General features: G+C 44.9%; 1 protein-coding gene across 1 annotated transcript in view; it reads left to right on the top strand.

Moving 5' to 3' along the window:
* The window catches only part of AFG2A (AAA ATPase AFG2A), a 1,761,034-nt gene extending 1,743,201 nt beyond the window's left edge, over positions 1-17,833 (top strand). Inside the window, exon 16 of the mRNA XM_078676815.1 lies at positions 17,106-17,833. Coding sequence (XP_078532941.1) covers positions 17,106-17,282 — 177 coding nt within the window. The 3' untranslated portion in view covers positions 17,283-17,833. The remainder of the gene's footprint in view (positions 1-17,105) is intronic.
* The last annotated feature ends 724 nt before the right edge of the window (positions 17,834-18,557 follow it).

Raw genomic sequence — 18,557 nt, 5'->3', positions numbered from 1 at the left:
ATGCAACAACACAGGAGGAGGACAGGGGGACAGGGTAAGCTAGCAACAACACAGGGGCTTGCTGGAAAGGACAGGGCAAGCAACAATGTGGGATGGGTGTGGTAGGCCAAGCAAGCAACTATGCAGGTGAGACGGGGCAATGTGAGAGGGGCCATGTGGGAGGTGACCAACAAGCATCAATGCACGAGGGATGGGGTAAGCAAGTGGTACATTTTACAATATATAAGAAGAAGCAAAAGTGTTTTTTAAAGAAAGGAATGGCAAGGCTGCAGATTGCAGGTGCTAGGCTTTCCAAAAAAGGGGAATTAGAAAAAAAGTGAAACAGGTGTGAGAGGAAAGTAAATGCGGAAAAGTGTAGGAAAACAGCAGGTGGTGCAATGAACAGACCCTCCAGGATATCGCGATTTCGCGATTTGCAAAAAAATCGCGAAATCGGCAGTTTTGTAAAAATGCCGCGATTTTGACAAAACTGCCCGCGAAATCCGACACTTTCTATTGGCTCCGTGGCTCTCATCACCACGGAGCCAATAGAAAGGGTCAAAGGGTCTTCTTCAGGCCCGTGCAGCATTTATGTATATTACCCCCACCTCACCTGTGCCCGCCTCCTCACCTGCTCCTGCTGCTCCTGACGCCTGACCCTCCCTCCCAGGATTTCGCGGCTGTGCTTCTCTTCCCCTCTCGGGTCTCGGGTAGGGGAAAGTTAAAGTATGGGCCTCGGCCTCGAGTCCCGCCGCATGCCCAGTGTGCGGCGGACCCAGGGCACAGAGCCACATTCTGTGGGGGCCCACCGCACATGAGGCACACGGCGGGGTGAGTGAGGCAACTGAGGGCCTGGGGGAGGAGAGCATGAGGGCAAATGGCGCAAGAGGGATAGCAGGACGAGAGAGAAAACAAGACAATGCATGCATGACCATGGAGGGCTGAAACAAAAAACTAAGAAGTAGTTCCATGATATGGAGTTGTACATTGGTACAATAAATCCAGTATAAAGAATGGTAAAAAAAAAAAATCTATGCTCCAGAGGAGGAACAAAGAAGAAGAGGAAGGAAGAACATTAGTTAAGCTGCAAGCGTATGGGATTAACAAGAAAGACAATCAATGGCAGGCTGTGGGCTGACTAAAATTAACTTTAAGTATTGGTATTGCCCACAACAGGTCTTCAACAGCAGTGAGACCAAATTAAATCTACTGATAGTAGTAATGTTGAATGTTGCCAATTTTGTAACCAGTAGGTTCCAGTTGTAGCCCTCTGTCCCGCAGTTTGACTAACTAATGATTGGTCTTTGGGCATGCCTTGTGAAGGGCCCATCTGGTGTGGATAAAACCAAACATATCCCATTCCCTGGTCCTGAATCTTTAACCATCACCAATAAAAGGCATTCCAGAAAGTTCCATTGCTTGTTGATGTCTAATTGGGTTTTGAGACCCACTGTGACACCACTCAAAGGTGGCACCTATTACCTGGCAGGGCTGGATTCAGGAAGAACTGTTTTTTAAAAGTCAGAAGTCTACATATTGTATGTTTCCTTCTACAATTTGAGTACATTGCCAACTTTTTGGAGATTCCCAAAATCCGAAGGAATAAACATGGAAATCATTGCAAGAGATAGATTTTCATGCTTACCACTCCTCCTCCAAATGTACTCCTGCAGACTACTCAGGGTGGATAGTCTGAAGTAAAAAAAATTATTAGTGCACAGTGGCATAAGGAAACTAGAGCCCCCCCCCCACCAATCCCTTGCCTAGTACATTCAGGTGGGCCCCATACTCCTGACCCAGTTTGAAGCTCTCAGGCAAGGGCTCTGACAGTGCTGGAAGGGGCTCCCAGAGCTCGGGGGCCCGACACCGCATGGGCTTTTGTTACGCCACTGTTAGTGCATGTCAAATCAAGTAATTCTTTATTGCTGTGATCTAAAGAGCCATATTGATACATACATGAAAAATGTCCTAGTTCCCCAATTATAGAAAAGTATGTTTGATTCAGGACTAGGGGGTCTTATTTACAAGCCCTTTGCACCCCCGGTGCATCACTTTTAATATGGGGAAAAGTGACGTACTGGCAGGGCAAGGGTCTTGTAAATAAGCCCCTAGGTTTGCTAATGATAGTGATGTGATGTTCATGTAATCTGGACCAATTCTCCCCACCCTCCCATACTCTTTTCCAAGAATCCCACACAAATGATGTCCTCTGATATTAAATGGGCACAATTCGGATGAGCCACCAGGAGTACTAGGACGTTGCTACTAATAGGAATAGAGGATTACACTTTCTTGATCACGACCATGCTCTCTGCTGACCTTTTCCCCTCCTTTTGGCCTAGTATGCGCATAGGGCTGCCTTTCTGAGATAGCTGTCAAGAGGGGCATGGCCTAGGAAGAGGGTGCCTCAGTGGTTTGTCTGTATTCTTCAAAATGAGGAATGGTGTGATTCCCTCTCAACATCTCTCTTGGATACATGATCATATTCGGCGCTACCGGACCTTGGACTAGTTTCAAACTCCTCACAGTGCAGGGTTCAGATCGAGTCGCACCTGCCATGCGGGGCATCCAGGGCACAGGCATAGCCTTGGTCAGCGGCTACATTCAGTTCCTCAGGTGACCAGTCTGCAGCGATGCATCCAGCTGAACCCTCAGCTGGCCATTAGATGTGAACGCTCCACCTGGAAAATACGTTTAGTAATTTATGATGATTAAAACGTGTGCTTTGAGATGACAAATTCTGAACTCCGCAGGTGAGCCATACCATACTGATCGCTTGCCAGTGGCTTTACACAGCCAGCAAACGTAGCCTGTAAGATCGCTTAGTAGGATAAAGTGATGTCACTGTGAGCATCTGAATTATTGATCTTCCATATTACGATAAAATGAGTACCAGGGAGTTGGACAGTAGTAACATTCTTTATTCCATTATTGACATTGCTATTATGAATGAAGAACAGAAAAAACAGAGACGTGCAACTTTCTGTGCATGTGCCCATGTATAGCCAAGAGGACAACCTAGAGAGGTAACAAATTCAGTGTTCTAACGGCCAAAAGTTAGAATGCCGGCAGGGCAGACCCTGGCTTTCATCCTTTCGAGGTAGGTAAACTAAGTAGCATAAACTGAGCAAAAGTTCCATCTTCATTTACAGAGCTTGAGACTGGTAGATTTGCCGAATGAAACAAATTTTGTTATGTATAATAATACTAAGTATATAATAATACTAAGTATTGCATGTGAAGTATTGCTTCCAAACGGAGTGTCTTTTTATTACATGAGCAGGTAATACGTTTTAATGGGGCGGGTACGCTGGCGGTTTAGGAGTCCTTTTTACATTTTCAAATGTAGGTGGCTCTGCTGGTCAGCTGGAATATATATTGAAGGATGGTAGTGAAACAAAGTTTTTAGGTCTCGCGTAGTGTTGTAGCACAACCTGCTACTCGCTCTGCGAGACCTCTTGTGAGCAAGGAGATTTCAGAAGGGGACTTGAAGCCTCACCTCTCATTTTCATTGGATGGCATCATCGTTAATGGTAAACAGTGGCCTCCCATTGAAAATGAGGCTTCTTTGTTACCGCCCTTTCACATTTTGGTATCCGGACTGGATCGTTTGCTTCACGTCTGTCGTGAAGCAATTTCTGATCTAAAGTAGGCTTGTTATCTAAACAAGTTGTGAAGCAAAGGATCCAGTCGGGATGGGCCGTCCCAAAAGGAGACAGGGTGGTAACAAAGAACCTTCCTGCCTTGCTAGCAATTCCCTAGATCACGCTTGTTCACAAGTGAGAGTTAGTGAACAAAACGACTGCCACCTGCCTCGAGGGGCTCCTCTCCCCTCCCAAAGGCAACAGTCCGCGATATTACTTGTTATCTCCAGTCATCTTGTGTGTGGCTCTGTCCATTTCCTCAGACACCTGTCTTTTTATCGCTCTGCCCTGCCCCCTTCTTTCTCACCCTTTGGTTGGTCTGATCACTGGAGGTTTCCTAAAGCCCCCCGAACATCATATGCCATTCACGCTGTCCCATTTCCTCTGAGCCACTTTCGTCCTGTCGTTCCTCAACAATCCAGATTTCATTGCCCCTATAGCTATCTTTTCTTCCACCCTGTCCTCCCATCGGTTTGGCGTTTCCTAGGTTTCCCCTATGGCCCTCCGGCCTTGTGTTCGGTGGCACCTCTTGCGTTCTCGCAGCCCCCGCTCTGCTTCCGCACCATCTCCAGAACCTACCCTTTGTAAATGGATTGAGGATGCCCCGGCATCTCTCTGACCTTCTGAATCCACGTGGGGGTTTGTTTTCCCGTTTCGAGGCGCTATAAGCATTATATTAACGAATGTAGTGGCACTCGACGCATGGATCGGCTCATTTGTTGCTGTTGGTCGTTTATTTAGAGCAGCGAGATAAAACCTCTAGGCTGACGCATCATGTAAAGGTTAAGAGTTTGACATTAGTGAAAGCCGCCTCCTCCTTTTATCCTCCCGAGGTCAAAGCCAAGCAGCCCCTGTGCCACCGCTACACTAACAACATCCCCACCCGCTGTACCAACTACACCATCAGTGCTGTCCAGAAGAAGGCCGCGCACATGAACTTCTTGGTGTAGCGGGGGCTGGCTCGTCGTCTCACCTTCTGCGTGGCGGGCCCCGTGGCCCATTCTGGTCAGAGCTTACTACCTCTCGGGCCCTCCTTGGTGTATATGTCTATCCTCCGGTGCTGAGGGCCGCCACGGCCTGTTCTTCATCTCTCTGGCCTGCCCAGCTCTTGCGATGTCTCGCTACTGGTCTGCCTGCAAACCTGACTCGTCCTCTGGGCAAGTGGCCGACCACAGGTTCTGGGGGTGGAGGGGGGGCTTCCTGCAGGTTTCTCTCAGGCCCCATTCGGCCGGCTTCCTCCATCACTAGCAGCCATAATCGATATTAGAGGCAGCGTTGGCCAGACAGGGCAGACGGACGACCGCTGGTGGTGCAGGCCCAGAGTCTGGTCTGTTCCGGCCTCTCGGTTGCATTGTGTGGGAATGCCACCCTCATGAAGTGGGTCGAAATGGAAAGAGCGAGAAGGGTCCCCAGTTCGTCAGTGCATGTCTATTTGATTTTAAAGGTAGTGTGCTATACATCATATTTAGAACCTAGCTGAGGGGAAAAGGTGTTTGCATACGTTTCAAAATGTTGGAATTTTGCCTTTTTACTGTACTCCCGAGGCAGGCAACAACCATTCGCCTCAAAGGGCTTCAGCGCCCATTCCTCCATGCAGCAGCCTACTTTGGAGAAAACGGAGAGTGCTATGACTGGTTTGGCCGACCACACCTCCCGACTCGCCCAGCCCCAACCAGGCATACCCTCTGCTTTCTCGCAGTGGTGCGACGCTCCAACACCCACATTGAGGAGCCGCCCTGCATTTGTGAGACTTTGAGCTATTGGTGTTGTAAATGACAATGTCTTTTACCTATGTCTTTTGGTTTGGAGTGCAGTGGATGTATGAATAGAGACGCAGCTGCAGTACTGTCTAAAGCACTAAGAATGGGGAATTACCACTGGGAATAGAGACACAGCTGCAGCACTACCTAGAGGACTTAGATTGGAGGAGTTAGCAATGGGACAAGAGAAGCAGCTGCAGCACTATCTAGGGGACTGAGAATGAGGACATACTACTCGGAACAGAGACACTGGTGCAGCATTGCCTAGAGGACTTAGAATACAAGAGTTACTAAGGGGACCAGGGAAGCAGCTGCAGCACTGCCTAGAGGACTTAGAATGAGGAATTACCAACAGGACCAATGAAGCAGCTTGCCGCACTGGCTAGAGGACTTAGGATGAGGAATTACTGAGAGGACCATAAGGAATTACCACTGGGAACAGAGAAACAGCAGCAGCACTGCCTAGAGAACTTAAAATGTGGGAATTACCAACGGGACCAGAAAAGCAGCTGCAACACTGTCTAGAGGACTAAGAATGAGGAATTAACCAATGAAACCAGAGCAGCAGCTAGCAGCACTGTCTGAAAGACTTAGAATGAGGAATTACCAACAGGGCCAGAGTGGTAGCACTGCCTCGAAGATTTAGAATGAGGAATTATCACTGGGACCAGAGCAGTAGCTAGCATCACTGTCTAGAGGAAGAATTACCGACACAACCAGATAAACTGCTAGCAGCACTGTGTAGAGGACTAAGAATGAGGAATTACCTCTGGGACCAAAGATTCAGCTGTAGCACTGCCTAGAGGACTTAGAATGGAGGAATTACTGATGAGACCAGAGAAGCAGCTAGCAGCACTGACTGGAGGACTTAGAAAGAAGGAGTTACCGACAGGACCGGAGAAGATACTTTTAGCACTGTCTGGAGGACTTACAATGGTGAAATTGCCGATGAGACCAGAGAAGCAGCTACAGCACTGGATCCGGATTGACTCAATTTCAATATCTGCACTCCGTCTGTTTTACATAGAATAAATGTGGAACATGGACTGGATCAAGAAGGATATATGTTTGAGGAGGCAGACTAATCCGGAGCTGTACAACCCTGCACTCTCATTGGCTACCAGGGAGAAGGAGGAGGGCTAAGAGGGACGGAGTAAGAAGTGGGAAGCTGCTGTTACGGAGAATTCTGCAGGCAGCGGCAGGCTGCCAGGTCCTCTTTCCCCGTGTTTACATCTTGCGATGCCAGTGTCTACACAGTCACTCGCCCAGCGAATTGCTTTACATGTAGGCTGCTGTCAGTGCTAATGAATATTATATTTTAGCCCTCTACCTTCCCCTTTACATGCCTTTTTAATTTGATATTCAACGGACAAGCAGCAACCTGTGAGCGGGGTGGGGACCTGTTGCATAGATGGGTGAAGGTGCCATGCTAGCAACAGAGTGCAATTGCAAACATACAAAAAAGCCACAAAAAATAAACAAGAGAAGATAAGCATGAACCACGTTGTTATTCAAGCAGCTGGCAAGCTGCAGAAAAAGAAATAGTGCTCACAGAGTATCATAAATAACTGTAAAAGGAAGAGCACACATAACAGAGGTAATCCCTGTGGGAGGTTACAAAAACTATTTAGCCAATCAAAAGCCGGCATTTACAAAGCAGCCAAAGAGGAACCTATTGCTGTGCTCCAAGCCCGCATTCTAGATACAGCATGCTTCGCAGAGCGTTGCATGCGCTGCCTTGGCTTGACCTAATAATTTGGTGAGCGGTGCTCTTCCTGTACCTGTGTGGTGTTCTGTATCATTGCTTTGCTCAGTTTGGAGGCCCTCTGAAAGACAACAAGTACTAAAATCATGGTTATCAACAGCAGAACAAGCTTAATGAAATATTTGTATTTGTTTGCTTGCATTTTTATATAACGTAAACCAATTGGGTAACAGCGAGCTTTACAAAAAAAAAACGATTCAATACAATAGCATATTTAAATGTATGGCATTATATAGGAACAGTTTAGAAAACAGTATCTTTGTTTCGTTACCCAAACATTTTGCATTAAAAGCAGTTTTGTCTAAATTGCCTTCACAACCAGGCTCAGTTTGCAAAGCCAGTAAGTCTGGCATTGGCTGCCAGCCTTTGCACGTTGTCAATGCTTGTTTAATTGTCGCTTTTCCAAAACATTATTGTTGCGGAAATTGCTGGACCCTCATCTGTCACATAAAAAAAAAAAACACTGCCTGAAAGCAAAAATAATTTTAGGTCACACAAAGCATACATTTCCTCAGTACTGCCTGGCAATTAAGGGAATTACTTCCTGTGTGAATTTGCTCCTTGTGAAGGGGCAGAATGCTGTCACAAAAACTGAAGTTAGCCACAAGTTAGTGTTTAATATGTTTTAAAAAAGAACAAGTCAAGAGGCCACTGCAGCTTGCACTACTCATCGCCCCTGCCAGCGCTACTGACAATGACAAAACAGCTACTAACCATCACACTTATACAAGTGTGACAATTCAGTCAATTGTGTACCCTCTCTCCCCAGCTATAAGAATAGCTTGGTTGACAGGTATCTGTCATTTTTTATGAATTTTGAATTAACAAACAACTGGCTCTGCGCTCCTCTCTAAAGTAGACAAATTATACCACCATGCGGAAGACTTTCATAAGTTCCGGTGCCAAGCACTGGTAACAACCAGCTCAAATTAAGCACTGATTAACCAATATTGTCACTGTTCATGTTAGGCACAGTAATTAGACTTGAGCTCAATCCCGAGCAGCTATGGCACATAACAGACAGGTTTAACTTAAGAAAATGTGTAAAGCATTTAGAAGTACCAAAACAGTTAAAAAGTCAAAAACACAACACAAATCTCACTCCAGTTTATAAAAATAGGGAATGTTTCGAAGAATAAAATGCCACCAAATAGACAAAAATCCAATAAGGGGAACCAGAGGTATGAAATTTTAAAGTTTGAATTACATTTTAGCATCAAAAAGCACAAAGCATCAACCAGGGTCAACTGGTCACGCTAGACTGGGACATGGTTTAAGGTCGACTGTGATGGAGCACAGGTCAGGTACATCCTAGGTGTGTCTCGGTCAAAGAGTTACTTTCTGACTTAAACATTTTCTGAGAAGGTAGATTCTTAGCAAGGCTGGATCCAAAGACAGGGTCGTTGATGAGGGGTTTCTGGAGGACGAGGTAATGGTAAAGCCATCGACGAAGGCAGGAACAGCTCTGAGTGGGAATGTCCAGAATTAGAACTCAGTAAGCCGTCAATGTTGTTCACATGCTGCTTTGTGGAGGGTTTGGCAAAGATTTCTACCTTCAGACTTAGTCTCTTTTCCGGAAGTCAAAATTCTACAGGAGGCCATGGCTGCAAGCTGTAGCATGAGAGGGTTCCACATCGGCATTGGGCCAGCTGAATCGGACTTGCTGCTGCAGAGAAGAACATAGCACGAGCTGCAGAAAAGTCAGACTCCCCAGCAATGCATCCTCAGCGTATCGACTTGGCAGGCTGGTGCCAGTTCCCCAGGGAAAAATCATTTTAAAACTTTTGAAATCCCAGGTTTTAGGGTTAGGCTGGAGGCGTACATTCTGACACTTTTCTAAGGGCCCCAGGACCTTAGGGACACCACTTAGAGGTCTGGTCTCCCTCCGGTAGAAACCACTATTACGGTCCAGGGCAGGTCTAGTTGAAACTGGTCAGGTGGACTATTTCAGGAATGTGGACTTCTAACTGCTTTTGTGTCCCTGTAGCTTAACAGGAAGTCAGCCAACTGACACTTGTCATCTACCTCTTTGACCTGGGTACAAGGCGGAGCTCTTCGGTCTCTCCTCACAGGTCACAACAGCAGGTGCAGTCCTCCTTCTGCCTCTACAGGTCCGGTAGTGTTCTGAAGAGGGTACTCGGGTGCTGCATTTATACCCTGTCAAGCCTGTAGTTGGGGGATACTCCTGGCGATTTCCTTACGAACGGTGTAAATGTTCCCAAGGGTGAACCTACCCACTTTTGCAGTAGTTCCTGTGTGCCCTACTGCAAACAATCCCACAGTGCCCTTCTCTACCTAAAATAAAGATGGCAGACCTTTCTTCCCCTGTGCCCATCCAGAGGTGTAGCTAAGGTAATGGATACAATATCCCATGTAGTAACTCAAAACCAGTGCTGAGGACAGCTCCTCTCCCAGTGGGATTGGTACCTGTCTGACTAGCAGGGCAATAGAGGGAGCAGGCCCAGTGGGAGCTACATCTGTCTGTGACAGGGTAGGCATCCTTTGAAGTTAATTACGTTTTTGGACACAGCCAATATGGCCATCCTGTTAGGGGAAGGCAGCCCATCTCCCTTTGTCTCAGCTCTAGGGGCCACTTCAGACTTAATCAAGGAGCCTTTCAGTTCCGCTCCTGGGTAACAGTGAACAAAGAAAGACAGACAGGTTAATTTGGCTCAGGCAAGAAAATTACAACTTTCTAAAAGTGTTATTTTCAAAATAGTAATATAAAGTCTGACCTGATCATTAAGTTGGATTTTAAATTACCATTAAAATGAGTCTTCAAATAATTTTTATAGCTACTTCCAAATTGGCGTTAAGCATTATAAGGTGTTAACATCAGTGCTTGAAATGGAAAAATGGAAGTGCTGTTACTCTGTAGCAGAGTACCTGATTGTTTCTGAGAAGTGCTGCTACTCTCCAATTAAAAGTCACTCTTGAGAACTGCAGGTACTCTTCCTCTCAAAATTAAAAAGTGCAGGTACTTAGTACCGGACAGTACCGGCCGATTTGAAGCACTGCTATAATATAACCAATTGCTTTCATAAAGGAGAGCCAGACTTGCCACAGTGAGAAAACACATTAGAGGGTTTTCACTGCCATGACACGTAAAACATAAAATGCGCATGTCCTACTTTTTAAATACTATGCATCCTGCCCTGTGGGCATTTAGAGCCTACCTCAGCCGAGTATTAAAAGGGAAGGGTTAGGCTTGGCAAAAGGTTTACCTTGCCAGGTCAATTTGTCAGTTTTAAAAATTCACACCCTGTCTGCAGGGGCAAGCCTGGAGACATGCTGTGAACTGTCATTTTAGAGGTGGCATATGTGCTACAGTTCACTAGTGACATTTAACTTACAGTACACTTTTGTATCATATGTCTGGGACGTATTGGTATATTGAATATGCTAATCAGGACTGTGGTACATTTCAACATGCTTTAGAGGTTGGAGCACATGCACTGGACAGCAGTGTACCAGTGTGCAGTCTTATCAAACCAGGATCAAAATTGAGCAAACAAATGGGGGTGACCACATAAATAGGGGCATTTTCCTGCTAGATACCACCTCCTAGTTGAAGAAAAACCCTGTGCTGTGTTTCTAACGGAGACCTGGTTGCACGATGGCGCTGGCCCTGATGTAGCCGCTGCCCTGCCCTCTAGCTATGCTATTGTTAGAGTAGACAGAGAAAAGAAGATAGGCGGGGGTATTGCCGTGATCTTCCACAGGGACTTTACTTGTGACTTTGAAAAGGTTAATATACCTGGATGCGAAGCAGCATTTTTTTAAATCTCGCTGAACCCTAATTTCATGTTTTCAGGTTTTTTAATTTATCGCCCCCCGGGAAATAGTAGTATGTGGGCTGCGAACCTGGTTAATTTGATCTCACCTTATTTTTTGAATGCCCAAAACCTGACCATTTTGGGAGATTTAAATCTCCATTTTGAAGACGAATCCAATAGTATAGCCACTAATCTCTTGGAGGATTTTAATACCCTGAATATGTTTCTGAGAAATGAAGGCCCCACACATACAGCTGGTCACTTGTTGGACCCCATTATCTCTAACATAAAGGAATTGAAATGGTTAAAAACTGATCCTGTGTGTTGGTCAGACCACTTTTTAACGCTCTTTAGTATTACTCTGACTCAGTCCATGATGCCAGGTTCTGCTCGGCCCCCCACTTTTATGAGAAATTGGAAAAAAATAGATCTGACCGAGTTGCAGAAGGCATTACAGAGATCCCCTCCTGTTCTGGGTGGGGACATGGAAACAAATGCGCTAGAAGCCCACACTTGGTTGGAGAGAGCAGTTGATAGTTGTCTACCCGCAACCAGGTGTAGAGGGAACATCCACCGGCCCCCAGCTCCCTGGTATACAGAGCAATTAAAATTGGAAAAAACTAAATGTAAGGGACTCGAGAGGAAGTGGCGTAGGCATTATGATCCCCATACCAAAGAATTGTACCGTAAGGCTAGGAACCTTTACCATACGGCTTGCTCCAGAGCTAAGGCAGTCTATATAACAGAGACTATAAATACTGCGGCCAATAAAGCACGGACCCTTTTTAACACCGTTAAAGACCTTGCCGGAGCAAACGTTATGGCGGCTGCACCCCCACTTACCCCTCAAAAATGCCAAGATCTTGCCACGTATTTTGTGGAAAAGATCGAGACAATTCTTGGTAATATTAATTCGTTAGAGAGTGAAGACGAGGAAGTTCTTCCCCCACAAAGTCCTGGAGGAAGTCGGCTTGACTGCTGGCCATATATCACCTTGGATACATTAAGATCTCTGGCCACTTCCATTAAATCGGGCTCTCCATGTGATCCCCTGCCAATTAACATTCTAAGCCAATTGGACGATGCCGCTTTGGGGATTATTGCTGAGACACTTAATTCCTCCATTTGCTTGGCATCTGTCCCGGCGTCTTGGAAGCATGCCATGGTCAGTCCTCTGTTGAAGAAACCATCTGCTGATCCAGAGGTACTGGCAAACTACCGCCCGATATCCCTGCTGCCTGCATTCTCTAAAATTTTGGAGAAGCACATCCACAGTGTACTGTCATCGTACACGGAGAAAAACAATCTACTCCATTTTACTCAGTCGGGTTTCAGGGCAGGCCATTCCACCGAATCTGCCCTCCTGGGAGTTACGGAAAAGATCAGGGGGCTTTTGGACGATGGGCAAACAGTTGCTCTTGTCCTGCTCGATCTGAGCGCAGCCTTCGACACCATCTCCCACAGCAGATTGCTTGCCAGGCTGCGTGGGGATGGTGTCGGAGGTACTGCGCTGGATTGGATTAGATCATATTTGAGCAGCAGGACGTTTCAAATCTCGTCCTCACAGGCCCAGTCGGATGTTTTTCTGTCACCCCATGGCGTGCCTCAGGGCTCAATTTTAAGTCCGCTGTTTTTTAATCTTTATCTCCGCCCCCTTGCTGATTTAGCAGAACGGGTAGGTCTTGAACTCATGACCTATGCGGACGATTCACAGATCATTTTTTCCCTTACCAACTCAGAGTCTTCATCCCCGTCTGTACTGAAATTAGGTCTTCAGGAAGTCTTCAGCTGGATGTCAGCTAACCAGCTGAAGCTAAACGGGGAGAAGACGGAGATTCTTCTCCTAGGGAAAAATCGTGATCTGTGGCAGGACTTTCATTGGCCGCCCTCTCTAGGCACTTTCCCTATACCAGCAACCCAGGTTAGAAACCTTGGGGTGTGCATCGATGACTCTTTATCGATGAAGCAGCAGGTTAATAAAGTGGCTGGGATTTGCTTCACGATCCTCAAATGGTTGCGGAAGATTATCTGGATGCTGCCCGCGGATACCCAGAAGACCGTAGTCAATGCACTAATTACATCTAGGCTTGACTACGGTAACATCTTATACCTGGGTTCCAATTTGGCAGTAATTAGACGGCTACAGCTGGTCCAGAACTCCGCAGCCAGGCTGTTATGTAAGATCCCAAGGACAGCGAGGATCTCGAAGCACCTCAGAGATCTTCATTGGCTGAAGGTGGAGAATAGGATCAGGTTTAAAGCCTTGACCTATATGTTTAAGATCAGGGCAGGAACTGCCCCTAAATACCTGCAAAAATTGGTCAGGCCCCATGTCCCTGTACGAAATCTCCGTTCTCTTAGTGGAGCAACTTTCGTGGTCCCTAGATTTAAACTGGCCCGAATGGGGGGGAAATCTTTCTCCTATATGGGACCAGTTCTTTGGAACTCCCTCCCTTTAGCTCTTCGCAAAGACGACAATTTCGCCAGTTTTAAGAAAAATGTCAAGACATGGCTGTTTAATAAATAATTGTGGTCATTGACAGCTGTTTGCCTTTTGTGTTTGATCTCTGAGCCCTGGCGCCGGGAAACCCTTTGTGGGTATCTGTGCGCATTACAAATGCAAAAAATAAATAAATAAATAAATAAATAAATAGATATATATATGTTTTTTAAAATGTATTTATTTATTATAGTTCGGTGAAAATGTCAGTTAAAACATAACATTTTCAACTACATTCACCAGTTATAGTTAACTTAAGTAACTATAACTTGTGCCCCCACCATCAACAGTGTTCAATTATGTCATTTCAGATGTAATTACTGGTGTTATCAATGATGTCATAGAACATGTCATAAGTGATGTAATACGTAAGGTATAAGCAGTGCATGGTGAGGACTCGGTAATGTTTTTATTTTTGTGAGTTCCCTGGCCCCACCCGGGTTACCCACAGCACAGAGATCCTTTGGGGAATGCAGGGGAAGGCCCATGGCCACAGTAGCCCTACTGCTCCTCTGCCCGCACCAATCTTGGATGCTGGCGAAAGCTGGCTCGATTGGTTTGCTCCCACCTGGTGGGAGCATCTTTTTTTTCTGCACTCGCCAGTTGGGAGCAAATCTGTGTTCCCTACCTCAGAGAGTGCTGGTAGGGAATTAGATTTATACTCCCTACTGACTGTCTCCCATGCAGGGAACTAGACAGACAGTGTGCCAGGGATGGGTACACTGGCTCTCTTCAGGTCGCGGTGTATGGGGTACCTGGGGTGGTCTTATTGCTCAGAGCGTTGGGAGGGCCATGCTCCTCCCCCAAATTTCACCCTGCGAATTTTAATGGCTTAGTGATAGGGGGTGCATGCCCCCTCTCAAAAATAATTACATTGGTCCTGGGGATGGGACTTCACAGCATTTTAATGGCTCAGGGAGAATTGCCACATGCCCCCACACAAAATAATTACACCAGCCTCAGTGGAAGGGGTCTCCACTGCCTTTTAATTGCTTTGTGAGGGATGATGCATTCCCCCTCCCAAAAACAAAAACAAGGTGCCAGCTCCCACCCAAGGATTTGCAGTACTTTTTCAAAATAAATGTGTTTTTGGTCAAGCCCGCTTTCCCCCTACCAAGCGAAGGGAGTCAGGGTATCCCTACCCTAAACCCCTGTGTGTTTTTAAACATTTTTCAGGACAGGAGACTGAGTTCCCGAGTCCTAAAATGGCTGCTACAACATCTTTGCTGATGTTAACCGCAGCCAGGCAGATTCAATCTTTTGATCTATCGGGCCCATGGATCCTTCACGGCTTTAAACATACATAAATTGTGAACCTTAATTTCTCAAAAACGACTGAACAGATTTACCCCAAATCATGAAATGCATGCTTACTGGGTACAGATCCAGCTTTCTGCCACATTTGGTGTAATTCTGTTCAACAGTTTTTGTTGTAGCTATGTTTAAAGTTTCAATGCGAAAATGCATGGGGAAAACGTATTCTGGGACTCCTCCTTTTTCTTGGCCCCCGAATCACCCCAGACTTTTTTTTGTGGGGAAAGTTTTGTGAGAGTTGTCAAAGCAAACCAAAAAACCAATTTCCTATGGAAACATAGTCCTAACTAACTACGCATTGTAGACTGCTACTGTGTTATATATCTCCTTCATTTTTTTTTCTGATTGCACATTTTTTATTGAACTTATTTTTTGGAAACCTGCAGATCACCTTTAGTCAGCGGCATTAATTTAAGTTACTTTGAAACTTTTAATGTCCATCGCATGTTTGCAAAAAGTAAATAAACAATATTGGTTGATTGTCATGCGGTGACCGGTTGGATTTGCCAGTGTTTGTGTGGATGGAATTGAGGAAGTTTACTAAGGTGAGGACCGATTGGTGTGCCCAAATTGGCGAATGAAGGAGAAGAGAAGACACACTGTCCTATTCAGATATTGTGCAGTTTTTTTGTAACTATCCTACACCCTCATGCGTGTTTCAAAACGTAATATTTTTTATAACAAATTGTTTAGCTCAGCTTTGAATTTGTAAAGCACATGCCCACTTTATATAAAACAATGATCAATAAAACAGTAAATACACCTAGGGAAACATGATATATCAGTGCAAAGACAAAGAGTAAGGGTTAGTTGGCGGTGTATAAAGAAGAACATGAGCCTTCCTTCTGCCTGTGACATCATAACATTTGGTTACGCTTATGGCATGTTTCTCTTTCCATGCTGGAGACTAGAGAGACAAATGCATTGGAAGGTTTTTCCCATGAATGCCATTGGGAATTGTACATCAGACACCCACCCTTTCTCGCGGTGTTTTAAAACACACAGTTTTACATTCGCTGAAACCTGGAGAAGAAACAGTGCGCTATGCACTGATGGTATATGACATCTCAACCAGGACTGGAGAGCATTTGTTCCTGTTAGTCTCCTCATGCCCTGATAGTGGCTCGTCTGCTCAGGTGGGTTTCTATTTCCGCACTGGCCCCTTCACACTGCTCCTGGTCTGGTTGCAGGTGTCTGAATTCAACTACATAGCCCCGATTTAGTCTTTAAGGCTAGTCATCAAATGTTTAGATAAAGTGATCTAAAAAGGCTAGTCATCCTGGGTAATATTCTTATCAGATGTGGGCAATTATTGGCATAGGACGTTTCCAGCATCAATAGTAGGCTATTAATAATGTTACACTTGTTTTTTAGGGGTTAAGAACAGTGATTCTGGAACTCTCTCAACCAGTGGCATAGCCAGTATGTCATGGGCCCAAAAGCAAGGAAGCAATTGGGTCCTCTTACCGCTGTTTGAAATGTGAAATCCAGGAATAACTAGGGTTCAGTGGGCCACTAAGACCTCTGGGCCCTGGCACCAGGCACCACTGCACATACTGAAGCTACCCCCCTGCTCTCAAAGTAAAAAGCCATCTGGTACCAGATCACTGGGTCTTTCCCAGACACCTGAAGCTACCTAAAGGCTATTGCGTTCATTTTTATGTGTGCACTCTGATCTCAGCATTCTTTATTGCACAATTGTATTTCTGGCATGTCTTTTTAACTGTTTATAAAGCACACTAATGCTTATTTCCTGGTTCACAATAACAATATACAAATAAAACGGGGCCCTGGTGCCGAACATCTCCAGAACTATGTGAGGGTATCTGTTCAATACCCACCTGAGTTGACTGTTCATTTGTTCTCTAGTTGGATACTGGAATAATTCTGTCTAGTTGGAAGTTCTGATAGACTGCCACTTGGGCAGCTTCTCATACTTTTCTGTAAGGATTACACTGATCATGGATGATGCGCATATTTGACAAATCCTTTCTTCTGAAAGCTTTTTTTTAAAACCCACCATCTCCAACTTTCTGTCCGGATGATATACTTTGGCCAACTATATGCTTTAGGCACATTATTAGACTGACATCCTTTATTTATTGGGTTATTTTTGTAGTAGATGAATGAGAGGTGTTCATAATCACATACATAGAACTATAAAACACTTTAGGATTCTCCAGCTATCCTCAGAAAAATAGTCATAATTCAATATTTCCCTCGGTTTTCTACTTGCAGTGTGAACTGCATATTTTTCAAAACTGTTGTTCTGCATAGCATGCATTATGTGTGCACCTTGTTTCTTTGGATCTTTTAATTGGTTACTGTGCTGCCTTCACATTATAATGTATATTTTCCATTTGACAGATAACTGCAGTCTGCAGGGAGGCTGCACTTCTGGCCCTCCAAGAAGATATCCAAGCTCAGTGCATCATGAAGAGACATTTTGAGCATGCGCTTACGATTGTCACACCAAGGATTCCAGACTCATTGTGCCAGTTTTATGCGGCCTATCAGAAGAAAAGTGGACTTCATGCCCTTTGATAATAATGTGGATTAATATATTATTGTCTTTGAAGGTGGACATATGCAAATCTTGTGACATTGAAGGCTTTGCTGGAATTCTACGGTTTCCCACACGAGGTTCCCGCACGACAATTCATGCACAGTGTTAACAGTGGATGCAAAATGCACTGCATTTGGTACAAAATCGGTGTGAAATGCACACTAGACCCATTATGCTTCTTGTTCAAAAAGACCTGTACTTGTGCAGGTGAAAGAATTTAGGAACGTGGGAGGCTTTATGGATGCCATCTTGATTTACATAAAGCTCAAAGAGTTGTTTTAGTGCCTAGAGTCAACCTTCTAGAACACTTTACATATAATTTAGCTTCACGTTGAAAGTATTGTTTGGTCTTCGCTATGTACCGTTTCTTCAATAGATCTCATGGAATAGGGCTATTTTTTTACACAAAATATACTAAAATATTCATACTTGTACAGTAGTTCTTCTCAGTACAAAATCATTCTTTCCACCATGTGAAGAAAATCAGGAGTAATTGATTATTAAACTGAAAAAGTTGTCTTTTTGCACATATATATTCTCAAAGGCTTGGCAGTCAATTGGACTGAATCTTGACTTTGCCCATGCATCATGTTGTAATCTCTATGACACTCGCATCATGTTGTAATCTATGACACTCTTGCTTCTAGCTATTCCTTCTCCACTGGAACAAATTGGAGCTATTCTGACTCTTAATTCCCCCCACGTTCGTGTAAGCTCGCTCAGTGTGCTTGCGCCAAACACTCTGTATTTATTTTTCGAATGCAGAAACAGTTGAGGGCGGTGTACCAAAGGAATACAAACAGTTAGTATGATGATACATATTAACTAACTTGTGTCCTTCTCGCATGTTCCTTCTGCACATCTTGCCCCAGGTTCATCCACCGACCAGAATGTGCTGGACAGGAACTAGGCAACAGTTCTGTTTCAACAACCAGATGATGGCTTTTTAAGGATTATTACCCAGAATGTTATTTTTCTGGTATGGCATATACCTCTGTATTGAACCCCTTATCTCTACAGCCGGTTGATACCACAGTGGTCTCGAGTGAAAGAATGCTGGTCTTGAATAAGACAACTCCCCATGTCTTTCCTGTTGTACTGGTGTTACTTTCTTTAAGTCACTGAACTATCTGCACTATCTCTTTATAGGGTAGGTGGCTACTCAATCTATAACACCATCCAGCACACAATAGAAATCCATGCTGATACTGTCCAGTGCAAATTCATAATTAAGCCTTATATTCTCCGTTAGT

Source organism: Lissotriton helveticus, chromosome 2_1 (genome assembly GCF_964261635.1).
Source record: "Lissotriton helveticus chromosome 2_1, aLisHel1.1, whole genome shotgun sequence".
In the NCBI taxonomy this organism is placed as follows: domain Eukaryota; kingdom Metazoa; phylum Chordata; class Amphibia; order Caudata; family Salamandridae; genus Lissotriton; species Lissotriton helveticus.
This window is presented reverse-complemented; position numbering and strand designations above follow the sequence as displayed.